Source organism: Dermochelys coriacea, chromosome 2 (genome assembly GCF_009764565.3).
Source record: "Dermochelys coriacea isolate rDerCor1 chromosome 2, rDerCor1.pri.v4, whole genome shotgun sequence".
Classification (NCBI taxonomy): Eukaryota; Metazoa; Chordata; order Testudines; family Dermochelyidae; genus Dermochelys; species Dermochelys coriacea.
Window position 1 is genome coordinate 61,969,158 of NC_050069.1, and position 19,434 is coordinate 61,988,591.

General features: G+C 42.5%; 1 protein-coding gene across 1 annotated transcript in view; it reads left to right on the forward strand.

The window, feature by feature from the left end:
• Positions 1 to 593: 593 nt before the first annotated feature.
• Positions 594 to 19,434, forward strand: part of ARFGEF1 (ADP ribosylation factor guanine nucleotide exchange factor 1) — a 186,154-nt gene continuing 167,313 nt past the window's right edge. Inside the window, exon 1 of the mRNA XM_038389506.2 lies at positions 594 to 1,440. Within this exon, the coding sequence (XP_038245434.1) occupies positions 1,317 to 1,440 (124 nt within the window). The 5' untranslated portion in view covers positions 594 to 1,316. The remainder of the gene's footprint in view (positions 1,441 to 19,434) is intronic.

Consider the following 19,434-nt stretch of genomic DNA (forward strand, 5'->3'; position numbering starts at 1 on the left):
GGCAACTGTTCAGAAAGATTGAATCTTTGTAAAATGCTTTGAGGTCTTTGGGGGTTAAAACACTTTAGAAGTGCACAGTAATATCATTAATAAGAAAAACTCCTGGTGGTCCTCTCAGTATCATGAACAGTTTGCAAATATACAAACACTGTTCCTACCCCTGCTCCTGTGAGTTACATCTCAGATCAAAGTGAAGGGCTGAGAGGCTGGGACAGCATGAACGCAGAAGATTAGAAAAAAGAAAAGGAGGACTTGCGGCACCTTAGAGACTAACAAATTTATTTGAGCATAAGCTTTCGTGAGCTACAGCATCCGATGAATGCATCCGATGAAGTGAGCTGTAGCTCACGAAAGCTTATGCTCAAATAAATTTGTTAGTCTAATCTTCTGCCAGGTTTCAGAGTAGCAGCCGTGTTAGTCTGTATTCGCAAAAAGGAAAGGAGGACTTGTGGCACCTTAGAGACTATTTCATTGACATAAATCCCCTCTCCCGTTAGAGGGCCTGCCCGAGAGAGTCCCAACTTCCTCCTGCTGGGGAGAGCAGGGCAAGCAGGGCTGCCCAAAAGAGTTTTATCCCCTAAGCAGGGCGAGACCCGGGGCAGTCTCCCTGAAGGAATCTCTTGCTGTAGCCAGGGTGAAACTCTGCGGGGAGCAGCTCGGTGCTAGGGGGCAGAGCAGCCTGAGGGAGTCTCTCCCCCAGTGACGGGCAGCGCTGCCTAAGGCAGCCTCGCTCGCTGGCCGCCCGGAGGGGGGCGGTGCTGCCGCTCCCTTTGCTGAAGTAGCTCCCAGGTGGCAGCGCCCCGCTCTCCCCAGCCCTTTCCCCTCCCTCCGCACCTGTAGCGCGCAGCGGAGCCACGGGGCGGGCCGGAGGCAGGTCCCTGCTGAGCCTCCGTAGTGCCGCGGCTCTGCCTGCCCGCTCCCTCCCTCCGCCTTTCTGCCGGGTTGGGGTATCGCGCCGCCGCTTCCTCCTCTGCAACCCTTCGGCCGCGGCCCTGACGTCGTTTCCTTCCAACATGGCGAGCGCAGGTTGTTGCCGCCGCTAATGGAGGCTGGTGCGGGCGGGCGACTCCGGGGCTGAGAGCGCCACGGTCGGAGCTACCTGCCGAGCGGGGCTGCAGCGCCCAGGCTGGGCCAGTCCCCGGGGGCCTCGCTCACGGCGCTGTGACCTGCCCCGCTCCCCCACCTTGCCCCCCCCCCTCCCGCGGCCGGGCGGCCACAGTCCCGGACCTGCAGCCGCCCGAGTTCCCCCTCCCCACCTTGCCCGGTCCCCGCTGCCTTTCCCCGGCGGGAGCGGCCGGTCCCCCCGGATCGCGCCCATGTATGAAGGCAAGAAGACGAAGAACATGTTCCTGACCCGGGCCCTGGAGAAGATCCTGGCCGACAAGGAGGTGAAGAAGGCGCATCACTCCCAGCTGCGCAAAGCCTGTGAGGTGGCCCTAGGTGAGAGCCGGGGGGGGGGGGGGGAGCCGGGGGCTGGGGCAGGCGGTGCCCCTGGGCTGACCCCCTTCCTCTCAGGTCCCCCTTTCCCGCAGCCAGCCGGGTGATGGGGGAGACAAGGCGGCGGTGGGGCCCGTTGGTTGATCTGGGGGTGCACAGGCGTTGGGGAGCGGAGGGGGGGCTGATGGAGGGATTGGAGGGGGGAGAAGGAGGGTTAGCTGGGGGCTGGTGATCGAAAGGCGGCGTTAGATAGGCCTTTGTGATCAAGCCGAAGATGTGGCTGTGCTGGTGTTTGGGTAGCTGGGAATGGGAAGAAGAGACCGGGGGGACCATAGTCTTTTGGTTATTACACTGCAAGCAACTACTGGTGTGTTTGGATCCCGGAGAGAGAGAGGTTGCCGAGCTGCTCCTTGTTGACAGCGAGGGGAAGGGATTCAGTTAGTTGCCTGGCGGGGTTTCACCGCCCCACACGCCCAGGATGAATAGGCAGAGAAGAAGGGGTGTGTGTGTGTGTGCTGAGCTGACCTGGAAGAGCAAGGCCGCCGGGGAGGGAGCAGGTGACAGGCAGCGATAAAGGGGGAGGGAAGAGAAAGAAAGGGGGATGATGGAAAACAAGAGACAATGACTCTCAGGCCACGTCTAAAATTGATGTCTGTTCTCTGAATTAAGAAGCTATCCTATAGGGAGGAAGAATGAGGGTGGAGGAGATTCAGTCCATAGATGTCTGAAAGGATCCTCTGTAGTGTGTGTGTATGGAGAGAAAAATAGCTGCTAGGAAAGGGGGTTTCTTTCGTGTATTGCAGAGTTAATGTATCGACAGTGAAGGGAGATACATTGTGGGGACGGTCATTTTGCTCTAGGTGAGCGAAGTATTAAGGTTGTGCAATAGCTGACTGTATAAGGTTTAGGTGAGGAGACACTGAGAAGAAAAAAGGGTTGGCTGTATGAAATGTGCATTTTGGCTTAAACATCATGGTGTAATGAGCACAGGCCAAGGTACTGATCTCTGGACTGAGAAATGACTGCACCTTCATGAAGATGATTGTATCATTTAATTGGAAGAAAATCTACCTTTGATTTGTTTGGATGTATTCTTTTTATCCTTAAATTGGCAACGCTGTTGGTGTTGTTGAAGTGATTTTATCTTATGAATTTTTGGTAATATGTTCATTTTAAGTAGATTTATTTAAAAGGACATAATTAACCTGACATTTACTTTAAAAAATCAATTATAAATAGTTTCATGTACTATACCAGCTCATGAGTCTTTCTGCTACTTTTGTCACTTTAAAATCATTTTTTCCTTTTTAAAAATAAAATAGTTGTCTCCTTTGTTTGTGATATACCCTGACCAACAGAGGAAATTGGATATAATGAAACTGAGACTATTCACAAAGTGCTGTCAAACACACAAAGTAAGCAAATTGAAGAAAGTATTTCATCTCTAATCTTCGTTATAGTTTTTTTTTTTAAAGACAGAAGTGGGATAATGTCCGTTTGATTTACAACATAGATTACGCATTTACCCTTTATTTACAACTTAAATAAAATCAATTAAATATAAAACATGCAGTTTTAAAAACTGAGTTTATATCCAGATAATTTTATGTGGAATTAATTAGACAGTAGGAAACCTCATGTGATTATACTTTATTTCAGGTTTCAGAGTAGCAGCCGTGTTAGTCTGTATTCGCAAAAAGAAAAGGAGTACCCGTGGCACCTTAGAGACTAACAAATTTATTAGAGCATAAGCTTTCGTGAGCTACAGCTCACTTCATCGGATGCATTTGAGCTGTAGCTCACGAAAGCTTATGCTCTAATAAATTTGTTAGTCTCTAAGGTGCCACGGGTACTCCTTTTCTTTTTACTTTATTTCAGAAATTCAATTATTTATTTGTATCCCTGGAGCATCCAGATTCTACTACTAGGATGTTGGTCCCATTGTGTTAGTTGCTATAAAAATATAAACAGCTCTTGCCGTTTAATATCCTGATCATGCAAACTGATCTTTGCTGGCAGACCCATATTCACAATGAGCCCCATTGATTACTGTGTCAGTGTTGAGTTTTACTGAAATCTTCAACTGTGGTTCTAATTCCAAGATTGGCATCTAAATAGGGACAAGACATGACACATGGGTGTGAATACGGCAGAGGACAGGAGAGTGAGATAGATAAGGGCAGTACAAGATTGTATATATTAGCTAATATATAAAACATGAAGACTTCATGGATCTTTTGAATAGGATAATTGAACAAATTATAGTGTTTTTATTGTAAAAATATTTAGATTGATGCAATAAAAACCTTAATGGGTGATTGTTTGGGGACTCAACATTTTCATAGCCCCATCTTCTACTTATAACAGTGATATTTAGCTCTTGAAGAACAGTTTCCATCCATTGATATCTAAATGCTTTACAAAGGAAGGGAAATATCATTTTCCCCATTTCACATATGGGGAAACTGAGCATGAAGTGAGATGTCTCACCCACACCACGTCGTGGCAGAGCTAGGAATGTGGATGATTCCTAGAAATGTTCTGGTTCCTAATCTATTCCCTATCAGCTCGGACTGCCTCTCCACATTATTATAGAAGTCTTTTAATTGTAGTTACGTAAATCTCAGTTTTCACTTCTTGCTTATAAAACCAAAGACATTACCATCTTGCATTTTTGGATGTTGAGTGCTAAAACCAATTGTTAATGAAACTTTAGTGAGGCCTTACATAATGATCTAAAGCTACTGCAGGTGATCTGCTGAGGAGTTAATTTTGTTCTTGTTTTTCTTAGTTAAATGGGATTTAGCTTTTACCTATTGTTAAAATGCATTGTATATATTTAAATCAGCTAAAATATTGTTGTCAGTCTGAATAGTTAATCCACAAAGATCTGGTTAAATTGTTTCATGAATTTTTTTAAAAAGCTTTTTCATTACTATTTTGGGATCTTCTCAAGCATAGCAGTGCCAATGATATAATAATAGGATAGTACCCACTGACAGTAGATTAGAAGAATACTGTAATTAAAATCAGTTGTGACTCTGATCCAAATATTAGTTCTGCCTGGGTCCTTGTTTTGCAGGATATGTTTTAGTTAATACAGATCTGCATATTAAACAGAAGCTAAAAAAATATTTTAGCCAAGGAGTTTTTGGACCCACCTTTTGGAGAGAGCCTTTAGTAATAATAACAACAAGAAATACATGTGTGCCATGGAACCAAAGGAAGGTGGACAGAGAATATGTTTTGGTCTCTTTATGCTTTCTATTTAATTGTGTTCATTGCTAAAAATCTCAAATGCTTAGATGCCTTAGAAATATGTAAGATATACAATACTGATATAATATGAAGGTCCCTACTCAACTGTTTATATTTACTGCTCAATCATAGTGAACAACTAAAGGCATGGGGGTGGGGTGCGATCCTGAATCTTAACAGTAAGATTATAATGGACTCTATCTGTAAAGAATTTGAAATGCACAAAATAGCCAGCTGCCGTTTACACTGTTTTCTTCATACAGATATATGTGGCCATCATTAGACAAGCCTCTCTGCTTTTTTTTTGTTTTTGTTTTCCTTTTTCAGAGTAGCAGCCGTGTTAGTTTGTATCCATAAAAAGCAAAGGAGTACTTGTGGCACCTTAGAGACTAACAAATTTATTAGAGCATAAGCCCATTATTCTTAGTGGGGAACAGGCAAATGATGCTACCGTTTTGTGGTTGTAATTTTAAGTTTTTCAACCATATTGCCAGATTATTACATTTTCAAGGTAAATTGAAATGTGTGCCTAATCTACTTGGGTATCCTTAAATTATTTTTCAGTTGGATGGTAACAGGATTTTAATTTATTAATTGAAATAAAATGTTTAATACTAAACATTTTTGTGTCAGTTGGTGTGTGAACCTGAATGGCTGGAGAGAGAATTCACAGAAAATAAGATTCACTTCTGGAATTTGTGGTTTATATACACAGTACTTGTATAACCACAAGTTAGAATTATCTCTGGCCATATTCCCTTCAATCATCTTAAATCTGTAAACTCCAAACACAATATAGAATTGTAAACAAAACAAGAATAATGGAACTACTCATCTGCTTGAAGTTCTATGCTCTGATGACACTGAAAACCCTGCCTGGAATTTAATCCACAAAAATCCATGCTGTTGTCTGGGTTGGCAAGGCCTACATTTATGACCCCACTGGGTGACGTGTGACATGGCTGTGGAACCTCCTGCAGGGAGATCTATTCAACCTTTGTACCGTGTCACATGCACACTCTGTGTGACCATTTAGTATAGATACCACGTCATGCAATTGTTGCAGTGATAAATATCAGCATAGAATTACAATTTGTCATTCTCTGAAAATGACAAAAAGCTAGAGTAAACCTACCTCTCAGTAGACTTGACTCACCTTACCCTTAATCTGTGAATGTAGAGATGAGCTGGGTGGGTCTTCTCTGCTCTCCTTTCTCTACTCTTCACTGTAGAACTCTTCCACATGGTCACCTTCTAGAGTGGGAGGGAGTGTTTGATAGGTGTAATGGTCAAAAAAACCAAAGGCCATGTCATGAATATGTAGAACGTTTAATAAGTCCCCTTAAAAGTTAGTGCAGTTAAATTAAATCACTAAATTTATATCATGCGCCTTTTCTGGAATAAATTCTCTTGCAAAGTTGTTAGTTATTTTTCTTGTGTACGCTGGCAGGCTTCTTATCTTAAATGACACCTTGTACCTTGTTACTAAACTTAGTGGTTAATTTTTCGATACTGAGGCCAAGTTTTTAGAGTGCCTATATGCTTGATCGAAAAGATACAATACTTGGAAGAATTACTATCTTTTCTCTTGTACTCTTGGGTTGCTATGAAAAGAATAATAAACCTTGCAGTTACATTGTCCCAATAGCTTCTTCTGATTCAAACAGAGTTCTTTTAAAAATCTATTAATGTTAGATTATTAAAATGGGTTAGACTCTTCTGTTTTTTATATTGTTTCTTATGTCTCAGATAGCTTGAAGCAACAAAATCTCATTGGTTAATATTGTCACTGTCTTCCCCCTCAACACTTATTGTTATAATATTTTTCCAGTTGAGATGTCAGGTAAGGAGCTGGCTGTATTTATGCCGACTGTGTAATTAAGACTTCTCTTCCCCTTTTGCTAAGATCGAAGACTCTCTCTTATCAGTAACGCTATCTTCCAGGTTTGCTAGCACATCTGAGAATTGACGTAGTGTTACCAGTTAGCCAGATTTACAGGAATGAGGAAAACACGTGTAGTTAGAAAACAAGGCTCCATAATCTTGAACGCTTTGTACAGTAATTTCTTGACTGTTTGGAATGATAACACTGACCAATGCTAATCCTTGGAAGGAAAAAAGAGATACTAATTCCTTTTGCTCTAGAGTTACTTAATAAGGACTGAAAGAATGAGGAGTACTTGTGGCATCTTAGAGACTAACCAGTTTATTTCGGCATAAGCTTTTGTGGGCTAAAGCCCACTTCATCAGATGCATGCAGTGGAAAATACAGTAGGAAGATTTTATACGTAGAGAGAGAGAGAACATGGAAAAAATGGGGGTTGCCATACCAACTTTTAATGAGTCTAATGGATTAAGGTGGGCTATTATCAGCAGGAGGAAAAAAAAACACTTTTGTAGTGATAATCAGGATGGCCCATTTCAAACAGTTGACAAAAAGGTGTGAGTAACAGTAGGGGGAAAATTAGCATGGGGAAATAGTTTTTAGTTAGTGTAGTGACTCATCCACTCCCAATCTTTATTCAAGCCTAATTTAATGGTATCCAGTTTTCAAATTAATTCCAGTTCTGCTGTTTCTTGTTGGAGTCTGTTTCTTAAATAAGGGCTGTGAATCTCTGATAGGCCAGTGTCATGTATTAGGTTTATTTTTTATAATAAGTTAGTGTGGAACAAATGTGGGTAGGGAAGAATTTAATAAATAAGACATGCCAAGCCTTTTGCTGTCCTGGTAAAATGAAAAGCCAATTGGTTTTTCAACTGGAACTCTGTATTTACAATAAAATACATCATATTTACAATCTCTGTCACCAACAGAAGTTGGTACAATAAAAAATATTGCCCCACCCACCTTGTTTAATATCCTGTGACTGACATGGCTATAACAACACACAGCATATAATAAAATATTTCCTCAATTTAAAATATAAAAATGTGTCTAAGCTTTCTTTACCTTGACTTTCAATACACTCTGAATCTAATTTTAAATTTTTGTCTTAAAACATCTTTGTAAAACAAAGTTCAACTTTTGAAGCTAGTGCTGTATAATAAACTGCAGTAGGGCTAATTGGAATGTTTAAACTTAAATGATAAAGTTGTCTTGTGACCACACTGCATCTGTTTCTACAATGAATCATCTTTGACTAGGAAAAAGAAAATGTGAAATCTTCTTTTCTGTGTTCTCTACCAGCACATTTTTCCTCATCTTACTACCTCATTCCCTTCTCTTCTGTCTTTGTCCCCCTTTTTGCTCCTATCTTTCCTCCTTTTGTTCTTCACTCTCACCATCTACTTCTTCGACCTACTCTGCTTTTTCGTTTTTTAGAATTATAGTGGCACTGATTCTGGGTATATTGTTGATGTATGGGGGTATTCCAAATTGCAATATTTTAAGAACTCTGCTCTCTGTAATGACTGGTGAAATCAGATGTATGATGAGTCAGGTTTTCCTGGAGTCCTTCAGAAAAAAAAATAGATCATGATTTTAAAAATGGCTGGCTTACGGCTCTGTGGCCAATGAAAATAAATAGACAAATAGGAGTGGTAAATCGTAATTTCAGATAGCATAGCTGCGGTATTTGTGTTTAGAGGTAGAAGATTCTTGTCTTTTTTTTATGTTGTTCATGAGGGCTGTATAGGTTGGCTGTAGGACCTTGAACAGGTCAGGGAGAGACTGGTCTGTTTATTTATGCATCAGTTTGGGCCATTTGGCTGGGACCCTTTGGTCTTTGATCAGCTTCAGCATTTGAAGTCTTTGAATAATTAATCGCTCCTTGTTAATGGGAGTGTGGAGATGAGCAGCAAGGTTCAGTATATACCAGTTGCCAGGCAAAATCCTGAAGAGGCAAATGGGGAATTTCAGAAGGAGTTTACAAGAGGGCATGTGAGAAGCTCTTTTTCTAGGTGGTGGTCTATATTTGATACCGTGGTGGCTAGCTGTGAATTGGTATCTGAGATCTGTAGTGGATGTTCCCTGTTTACTTTCCTGCCTGAAGGCAGAATGGACTTCCAGTATATGAAGTGAAAGTTGGTGACTTGGAAGAAAAGATTCTTGGATTGGAAGGATAAGTACAGATACTATGGAACCTCAGGGAGGCTGAGGAGTTCTTGGACAGCCAGATTCAGGAAACATCATTATCCCAGATTCAAGGACAAAAGTAACTGGCCACCAAGAAACCAGAAAAGAGGCATTTGGAGAAGCTTGACAGTTTGTAGCCACCAGAGGCAAGAGGATGAGGTGGCATTCTACACAGTTGGAGGCAGATGAGAGTTGGCAGCCTCTGACTACCCAAGAGGAGAGGACCAGGAGGAATTATACATGGCTAAAATTTTCCTTTTGTTACCATGTCTTCAACATGCAAACTACGGAATATATCTCTGAATATCTAGCTGCTCGAATGCAACAGAAAGATGTATAGGACACATTTGTGGAAGGCTGCCCAGCCCAAACCATAAGAAAATGAAGCATGCCCACAAAAAGATCCAGCCATCTGGGTAAGACATATGATTCTTGTTGGAGAATTTTATACTAATAATGGAAATAATATTCTGCAAAGGACAGGTGGACAACAGAATGGTGTGCTTTCTTCCTCGGGCCAAGCCGTGATACTTGATACTCTAAAGGATATGTCTTCATTACCCGCCAGATCAGCGGGCAGCAATCGATCCAGCGGGGATCGATTTATTGCGTCTAGTGTAGATGCGATAGATCGATCCCCGAGTGCTATCCCATCAACTCCTGTACTCCAGTGCCACAAGAGGCACAAGCGGAGTCGACGGGGGAACGGCAGCAGTCGACTCACCATGGTGGAGACACCATGATAAGTCAATCTAAGTACATTGACTTCAGCTACGTTATTCACGTAGCTGAAGTTGCATAACTTTGATTTTTTTTTCCCCCTCCACCCCCAGTGTAGACCAGGGTTAAGACTGGATGGCTTCTTAAATCAGTAGGCAAGGAGCCACTGGTGATGATGCATGTCAGTGGTAATAATGCTGCTTCATGGGATGTCTTGCAGATTATATATAGGTTGTGGAATCTCCGTCATTGGAGATTTTTAAGAGCAGGTTAGATAAATACATGTCAGGTACATTCAAGATAATATTTAGTCCTACCTTGAGTGCATGGGGCTGAACTAGAAGACTTCTCAAGGTCCCTTCCAGTCCTATGATTCTGTGACTTCAGAGAACTCAAAAGGGTGCTGTTGTAGAAAATCAGTTGGATATTCTTCTCTGAAATCCTGTTCTGTCCTGTGAGTGAAGAAGGAAGAAGATTCTAGAAGTGAACTGTGGTGTAATGTGGTGGGTTTTGTGAAATGTTGGTCCACCTTCTATGGGGAAGTGGATGGCCTCCATCTTGGTAGAAGAAGAATGGATCCCTTAGGGGGCAGGCTAGACTTCAACTAATAAGAAAAGGAGAGGGTGAAAAGAGGAAACAAGTGAGCACTTGTTTAGCCCATCTAAGATGTTGGAAAAAAAAAGTTAATCAAGACATCAAAGGACACAAAGAAAATAAATGATTGAATTGTCTATACACCAATGCCAGGAGCCTGACTAATAAAGATTAGGCTCATAAATGAGCCAGTTAAAGTCAAGCTAGTTGCTGGGGGAAAGATTCACATGATTGAAATGTTAAATAGGTTATAAGCATTGATTTTTAGGAAGGATCAAGTGGGCGAAAGGGAAGGGGTAGATGCTTACGTACTATAGTGAACAGCATGGTATAAGAACCAATATAGAATGGGAATGGAAGCTCTCTGTCAAAAATGGCATTACTAGTTTTAGTCACTGACTGCTTAGAACATCAATCCACAAGCATTTAAGATAATTTGTTTCCAACAGATAAAGCACGAGGTTGTGTACAAGGTGATGTCTGCTAGACACCAAATCGCATTAGAGAACAGGATGACCATCTCCTTAAGCACCTAGCTATAATGTGTAAGGGAAAAAAGCTGTGTTACCATGGGGACTTCAGTCTGAGTGATGTATACTGGAAGTCTCATGCTGTCAGTACTAAATTGTCATTGCAATTTCTAAAAATTATAGAAGATGATTTCTTAACTCAAAAAGTGTTGCATCCAATATGGGGTAATTCTATATTAGAAATCATCTAGATGGATGATGAGGAGTTGATCACGTACTAAAAATTAGTGATAGATTAGATACAAGTGATCATGACGTGGTTCTTTTTGAACATAATAAATTTTGATCAAGTTCAAAACAGTGATTTTTATCCATCTGCTTGAAAGGGGCAAGTTTTACAGTGCTGAAAACAATTATGAGCCAAATCAGTTGTGAGAGAATTAAACAGAAAAATGTGAATAACTGGGAATAATTGTTTAAGAGCATTTTACTAGATTATAAAACAAACAAAAAACATACTTAACAAATAGAAGGGAAGTTCATAGTAATGAATATAAATTGGAAGCTAGGAATTGTAGAAAATTGATGAAGGAAGCAAAAGGACATAAGGAGAAATCTATGGATAGCAGAGATAAGAATAAAGAGTTTTTAAATTATATTAGTAACAGAAGGAAACCTAACTGGTATTGGTCCATTACTAGAGGGAAATGGTAGCTATCAGTAATAATGCAGAAGAGACAAAGTGCTCAATAAGTGTTCTGTATTTGGGACAAAGCCAGATGATGTAGTCATAGCATGTGGTGATGGAATACTTTCCGTTCCAACAGTAACTAAGGAGGATGTTACATTACAGCTACTAAAGCTAGACATTTTAAAATCAGTGGGTCCAGGTGGCTTGTATCCAGTAATTTTTAAAAGTGCTGGCCAAGGAGTATTCTGCACTATTAATGTTAGGGGTTTTTTTATTTTTTTTTAAATAACTCTAGTAACGCTGGGGAAGTTCCAGAGGACTGGAAGAAAGCTAATGTTTTACCAGCATTTAAAAAGAGTAACGCGTAATTATAGGCCTGTCAGCCTCACTCATTCCTGAGCAAAATAATGGAATAACTGGAATGGAACTCACTAAAGGAAAGTAATATAATTGATGCCAGTCAGCATGGGTTTATGAAAAATAAATTTTGTCAAACTAACTTGATTTTTTTTTAAGATTATAAATTTGGTTGATAAAAATAAGTGGTGATGTAATAGACTTCTGGAGGTTTTTGACTCAGTACCACTAGACATTTTAATTAAGAAACTAGAACGATACAAAAACAACATGCCACTTAATAAGTGGATGAAAAACTGGCTAACTGATAGATCTCAAAATGTAGTTAGTGGGAAATCATCAAGTGGGTATGTTTCTAGTGGGGTCCTTCAGGCATCAGTGCTTGGCTCTGCACTATTTAATGTGTATATATGTGACGTGGAAGAAAACAAAAATATCTACTGATAAATTTAGTAGATGACATGCAAACAGAGCTGATGTGTTTTGCTGCCCATGGCTGAAAATATTTTTGGCACTCCCCAATCAGCTGAGCACAAAAAAAGAAGAAAAAAGGCCAAGCATAGTGGCTTCGGGACGCCAAGGGTGAGAAGGGGAAGAGAAGCCAAGCACCTGCCAGCCCACTCCAGATGTTGATTCTGAGGGCAACAGCCAAAAAACATCCAAATGTCTGCCCATTCCTTCCCCTGAAAGTTGATACCCAGGGTGACGTCCCAGGTTTCTGGCCCTGCACACAGATTGTGGGAGGGGTAAATAATGAAGAGGACACTCATTGATACAGTACGATCATTTGGTAACTTAGCGCATAGCTACGTTTGCAGATGTAGAGTGCTGTGAGTTAAACCCACCTTCGTACAGCGCAGTAGGGAAAGCGCTGCAGTTTGTCCACACTGACAGCTGCAAGCACACTGGCGTGGCCACATTTGCAGCACTTGCAGCAGCATTGGGAGCGGTGCATTGTGAGCAGCTATCCCACAGAGCACCTCTTCCCATTCTGGCGCTGTGGCTTGTGGGAAGGGGGCTGGGAGTGTGGGACATTCTGGGTCCTGTTCCAATGCCCCGTGATGCATCGGTTCGCATCCCAGCATTCCCGTTGCTTCCGTCCACATTTGGCGCCATCTTTCAACGGTTTTTGTACTGCGTGCTCTGTCTTCCCTTTCGATCTGCGGGAACTGCTGAGGAATATGCTGACATTTGGCAGTTGAGTTATTCCTTAAGATCCAAAGTGACAGTGGGGACTCCAACGATGATATTGATTCGAATAACGCAAATGACACGAGTTTGTTTGTGGCATTCAAGGACATGCTCACCACTGTGGAACGCCACTTTTGGGCTCGGGAAACGAGCACTGAGTGGTGGGATCACATCGTCATGCAAGTCTGGAATGACTAGCAGTGGCTGTATAACTTTCAGATGAGAAAAGCCATTTTCATGGGACTGTGGGAGGAGCTCGCCCCCACCCTGCGGCACAAGGACACGAGATTGAGAGGTGCCCTGATAGTAAAGAAGTGGATGGCTATTGCAATCTGGAAGCTGGCAACTCCAGACAGCTACCGATTGGTCGCTAACTGGTTTGGAATAGGGAAGTCGACTGTTGGCATCGTGTTGATGCAAGTTTGCAAGGTTAATCGCATCCTGCTCAGAAGAACTGTGACTCCGGGTAACGTGCATGACATTGTGGCTGGCTTTGGACAAATGAGTTTCCCTAACTGCAGAAGGGCGATAGATGGGACGCATATTCCAATTCTGGCACCAGCCCACCTAGCCTCAGAGTACATTAATTGGAAGGGTTATTAGTCTATGGTTCTCCAAGCGCTTGTGGATCACCATGGGGTTTCGTTGACATTAACGCATGCTGGCCTGGAAAGGTGCATGACGCACGCATCTTTCGTAACGCTGGCCTGTTCAGGAAGCTGCAAGCCGGGACTTTTTTCCCAGACCAGAAGATCACCATAGGGGAAATCAAAATGCCCATTATGAGCCTGGAGAACCCGCTTACCCTTTGATGCCATGTCTCATGAAACCCTACACAGGGAGCCTTGACAGCAGAAAGGAGCAGTTCAACAACAGGCTGAGCCAGTGCAGAATGACTGTGGGGTGTGTGTTTGGCCGTTTAAAGGGACGCTGACGCTCTTTATATGGGAAGCTGGACCTGGTCAATAACCGCATCCCTGCGGTTATATCTGCGTGCTGTACCCTCCATAACATTTGTGAAGGGAAGGGTGAAAGATTCACTCATGCATGGAACTTGAAGGTTCAACACCTGGAGGCTGAATTTGAACAGCCAGAGAGAAGGGCTATTAGAGGGGCCCAGTGCAGGGCTGTAAGGATTAGGGATGCCTTGATGGAGCAATTTGAGGCTGAAAGCCAACAGTAATGTCTGGTGTGGTGCCCTGCACGGGAGTGAAGTGCGGTAGGAATCTGTGTTTGCTACGTTTGATATACTGACTTGCAGTGTCTGTTGCTTTCGTGGGCTAAGGTTTCTTTACGTTATGCAATAATAAAGAATATTTTCAAAGCCAAAAAATCAATTTATTGAAAAGAAACGCAACACAACTGCTTGGGAAACGCAAAGGGCAAGGGGGTGGGGTGGGATGGGGAACAGTACAATCACAGATTTGCATCTGTCCTGTCTGGAGTACTGTGCAATGTGTGCTGCACTTCAGGATGGCTATACTGCATGGTGATGGGGGTTGAGTGCAGTGGGTAAGGTTCGTAGTTTTCAGGGCTGGGTGGTGAAGCTACAGTTGTTGGAGGCAGCTGGTGGCAGTAAGAACCCGGATGTTGGGGAAAGTGGTTTGGAGGTGACATGGTGGCATAAGGGAAAGAGTTTTGGGACAAGGGCTGCAGGGTGTGGGGGCAGGCGCTGTAGTGCTCCGCCTGCATAGCTACGAGCGCCTGGATCAAGTCTGCTTGGCACTCTATGGTGCTTTGGTGCTGGCAATCCGCATTGAGCAGCGGACCCTCCTTTCACTCTCTTACTACTCCTGCACTTTTTTATTTTCATTAGTTGAATGTTGTGTGACTTCATGCAGCTTGTCCTCTTGGCTTCTACGTGGCCTCTTCCTGATTCTTTGCAGCCTCTCGGCCATTAGTAACACGGACGGCTGAGATCTCAAGGTTGCATCTGTAAAGGCAAAATGCAACACTTAACAGAGTAAGCATTGTTCACACCAGACAAAGCAATGATTCCTCCGTACTCAAGGGCAAGCTAGTCCTATAGGAAAAGGGGAAGAGTCAATGGAGACTATGCCAAATATGAGCCCCAGGAGGATATGGATGGGTTGAAGAGGATTACAAGGGAGAATAGGAATGGAAAGAACTTGTAGCCAGAGGGAACAGGGGATAGACTGGAGAATACCATCGTCACCAGGAAAAGGCAGGTCTATGTGATTGGGGACTCTTTACTGAGAAGAACAGACAGGCCTGTAACCAGAGCTGATCCAGAGAATAGAAGGGTGTGCTGTCTGCTGGGTGCTAAGGTACACGATGTAGACCTGAGGTTGAAAATGATCCTAAAGGGAGCAGGAAAGAATCCCCCAATTATCCTTCAATGGGAGCAAATGATATAGCTAGATTCTCGCTGGAAAGTATTAAGGGAGACTGTGGTAGGCTGGGGAAGACACTTAAGGAAATCGAGGCTCAGGTAATCTTTAGTGGGATTCTGCTTGTTCCTAGAGAAGGGCAACAAAGGTGTGACGAGATTATGACTGTCAACAGATGGCTTAGGCAGTGGTGCTATAAGGAGGGCTTTGGGATTTATGGCCACTGGGAGGCATTCATGGACAGAGGACAGTTCTCTTGGGATGGACTTCATCTGAGTAGGGAAGGAAATAGACTTCCAGGATGGAGGCTGGCACAACTGATCAAGAGAGCTTTAAACTAGGAATCTGGGAGAGATGTCCAGGTAATCTCCATGCTGGATTTTAGCATTGAGACGGAAGAAAACGAAGTAAGAAAGGATACAGCTGTGGGTAGGAGAATGTATGTAAGGAGGAAGGGCAGTGTGGATACCAGTCTAATAGGTTATACTGGCTGTAGAATGACCGTGCCTAATATGGTACAGAATGTGAGCGAGGCCAAACAGCAAAAAATAAGATGTTTGTACATCTTATGCGAGAAGCCTAGGTAATAAAATGGAGGAACTAGAACTACTGATGCAGGAAACATGGTGGCATTGTAGTCATGACTGGACTACAGGTATTGAAGGATATGTGCTGTTTAGGAAAGCAGAAATAAAAGTAAAGGGGTGGAGTAGCATTGTATATCAATGATGAGGTAGAAAGTAAAAAAAATAAGAAGCAATGGAATGGATAAGACAGAGTCGGTCTGGGCAAAAATTACATTAGGGAAGAAAACTATTAGAGCCTCCCCTGGGATAGTGCTTAGGGTGTGCTATAGACTGCAGGGATCTAATTTGGATATGGATAGAGCCCTTTTTAATGTTTTTAATAAAGTAAATACTAATGGAAACAGCATGATCATGAGAAACTTTAACCTCCCAGATATAGACTGGAGGACGAGTGCTAGTAATAATAATAGGTCTCAGATTTTCCTAGATGCGATAGCTGTTGGATTCCTTCATCAAGTAGTTGCTGAACCGACTAGAGGGGATGCCATTTTAGATTTGGTTTTGGTGAGTAGCGAGGACCTCATAGAAGAAATGGTTGTAGGGGACAATCTTGGTTCAAGTGATCATGAGCTAATTCAGTTCAAACTGAACGGAAGGATTAACAAAAATAAATCTGCAATTAGGGTTTTTGATTTCAAAAGGGCTGACTTTCAAAAATTAAGGAAATTAGTTAGGGAAGTGGATTGGACTGAAGAGTTTGTGGATCTAAAGGCAGAGGAGGCCTGGGATTACTTTAAAGCAAAGCTGCAGAAGCTATCGGAAGCCTGCATCCCAAGAAAGGGGAAAAAATTCGTAGGCAAGAGTTGTAGACCAAGCTGGATGAGCAAGCACCTCAGAGAAATAATTAAGAAAAAGCAGAAAGCACACAAGGAGTGGAAGATGGGAGGGATCAGCAAGAAAAGCTACCTTATTGAGGTCAGAACATGTAGGGTTAAAGTGAGACAGGCTAAAAGTCGAGTAGAGTTGGACCTTGCAAAGGGAATTAAAACCAATAGTAAAAGGTTCTATAGCCATATAAATAAGAAGAAAACAAAGAAAGAAGAAGTGGGACCGCTTAACACTGAGGATGGAATGGAGGTAAAGGATAATCTAGGCATGGCGCAATATCTAAACAAATACTTTGCCTCAGTCTTTAATAAGGCTAAAGAGGATCTTGGGAGTAATGGTAACATGACAAATGGGAATGAGGATATGAAGGTAGATATTACCATATCTGAGGTAGAAGCGAAACTCAAGCAGCTTAATGGGACTAAATCAGGGGGCCCAGATAATATTCATCCAAGAATATTAAAAGAATTGGCACCCAAAATTACAAGCCCATTAGCAAGAATTTTTAATGAATCTGTAAACTCAGTGGTTATACCGTATGACTGGAGAATTGCTAACATAGTTCCTATTTTTAAGAAAGGGGAAAAAAAGTGATCCGGGTAACTACAGGCCTGTTAGTTTGACATCTGTAGTATGCAAGGTCTTGGAAAAAATTTTGAAGGAGAAAGTAGTTAAGGTCATAGAAGTTAATGATAAATGGGACAAAATACAACATGGTTTTACAAAAGGTAGATCATGCCAACCAACCTGATCTCCTTCTTCTTTGAGAAAGTAACAGATTTTTTAGACAAAGGAAAAGTAGTGGATCTAATTTTACCTAGATTTCAGTAAGGCGTTTGATATTGTGCTACATGGGGAATTATTAGTTAAATTGGAAAAGATGGGGATCAATATAAAAATTGAAAGGTGGATAAGGAATTGGTTAAAGGGGAGACTACAATGGGTCCTACTGAAAGACGAACTGTCAGGCTGGAGGGAGGTTACTAGTGGAGTTCCTCAAGGATCAGTTTTGGGACCTATCTTATTTAATCTTTTTATTACTGACTTTGGCACAAAAAGTGGGAGTGTGCTAATAAAGTTTGCAGATGACACAAAGCTGGGAGGTATTGCCAATTTAGAGAAGGACCGGGATATTATACAGGAGGATCTGGATGACCTTGTAAATTGGAGTAATAGTAATAGGATGAAATTTAATGGTGAGAAGTGTAAGATTATGCATTTAGGGATGAATAACAAGAATTTTAGTTATAAGCTGGGGACGCATCAATTAGAAGTAAGGGAAGAGGAGAAGTACCTTGGAGTATTTGGTTGATCATAGGATGACTATGAGCCGCCAATGTGTTATGGCCGTGAAAAAAGCTAATGTGGTCTTGGGATGCATCAGGCAAGGTATTTCCAGTAGAGATAAGGAGGTTTTAGTACCGTTATACAAGACACTAGTGGGACCTCACCTGGAATACCGTGTGCAGTTCTGGTCTCCCATGTTTAAGAAGGATGAATTCAAACTGGAACAGGTACAGAGAAGGGCTACTAGGATGATCCAAGGAATGGAAAACCTGTCGTATGAAAGGAGGCTTAAGAAGCTTGGCTTATTTAGCCTAACTAAAAGAAGGTTGAGGGGAGATATGATTGCTCTCTATAAATGTATCAGAGGGATAAATACAGGAGAGGGAGAGGAATTATTTAAGCTTAGTACCAATGTGGACACAAGAACTAATGGATATAAACTGGCCATCAGGAAGTTTAGACTTGAAATTAGACAAAGGTTTCTAACCATCAGAGGAGTGAAGTTTTGGAATAGCCTTCCAAGGGAAGCAGTGGGGGCAAAAGACCTATCTGGCTTTAAGATTAAACTCGATAAGTTTATGGAAGAGATGGTATGATGGGATAATATGTTTTTGGCAATTAATTGATCTTTAATTATTCATGGTAAATAGGCCCAATGGCCTGTTATGGGATGTTAGATGGGGTGGGATCTGAGTTATTACAGAGAATTCTTTCCTGGGTATCTGGCTGGTAAATCTTGCCCATATGCTCAGGGTTTAGCTGATCGCCATGTTTGGGATTGGAAAGGAATTTTCCTCCAGGGCAGATTGGAAGAGGCCCTGGAGGTTTTTTCGCCTTCTTCTGTAACATGGGGCATGGGTCACTTGCTGGAGGATTCTCTGCTCCTTGAAGTCTTTAAACCATGATTTGAGGACTTCAATAGCTCAGACATAGGTGGGAGATTTTTCGCAGGAGTGGGTGGGTGAGATTCTGTGGCCTGTGTTGTGTAGGAGGTCAGACTAGATGATCATAATTGTCCCTTCTGACCTTAGTATCTATGAATCTACACAATTGTGTAATTCGCCTGTTCCAAAGTGAGCGCACATAACCCATGGGAGCCCCAAAATGGTGAGTAAGCACAGGGTCAAGCATGACTGTTTCATGTTTGTACTGTCCTCTGGATTTCTATGCCTTGGGGAGAGCCAGCAGCATCAGGGGGCCTGCCCTGTACTGAACACTGTCCCCACATTTTCCACAGGCGTTTGTCCTGGAAGATATCTCGCTGCTGAGGGTGACCAGGGAAGCAAGGGAGGGTCTTCTACTGCAATGTGACTTCCTCCCTGGCCTGTGTGCAGCAATAGTCCCCCCGCCCCTCACGGCACAGTGGCGTGGAGAAGTTAACCTTACTGGGATGAGGACAACAGTGGCTCTCCCAAAAAACCTGCTCAAGTGCATTGCCCAAGTTCTGGCTGAGACCTTTGAAGAGATCACTGAGGCCAATTACCGTGATGTGAGAGAGCCCATCAACACCCTATTCCGCATCTAGGCATGCATGCAGCCCTAACCCTCCTCACCCCAAGAGCCTGCACCAAATAACTTCCTTCCCAAA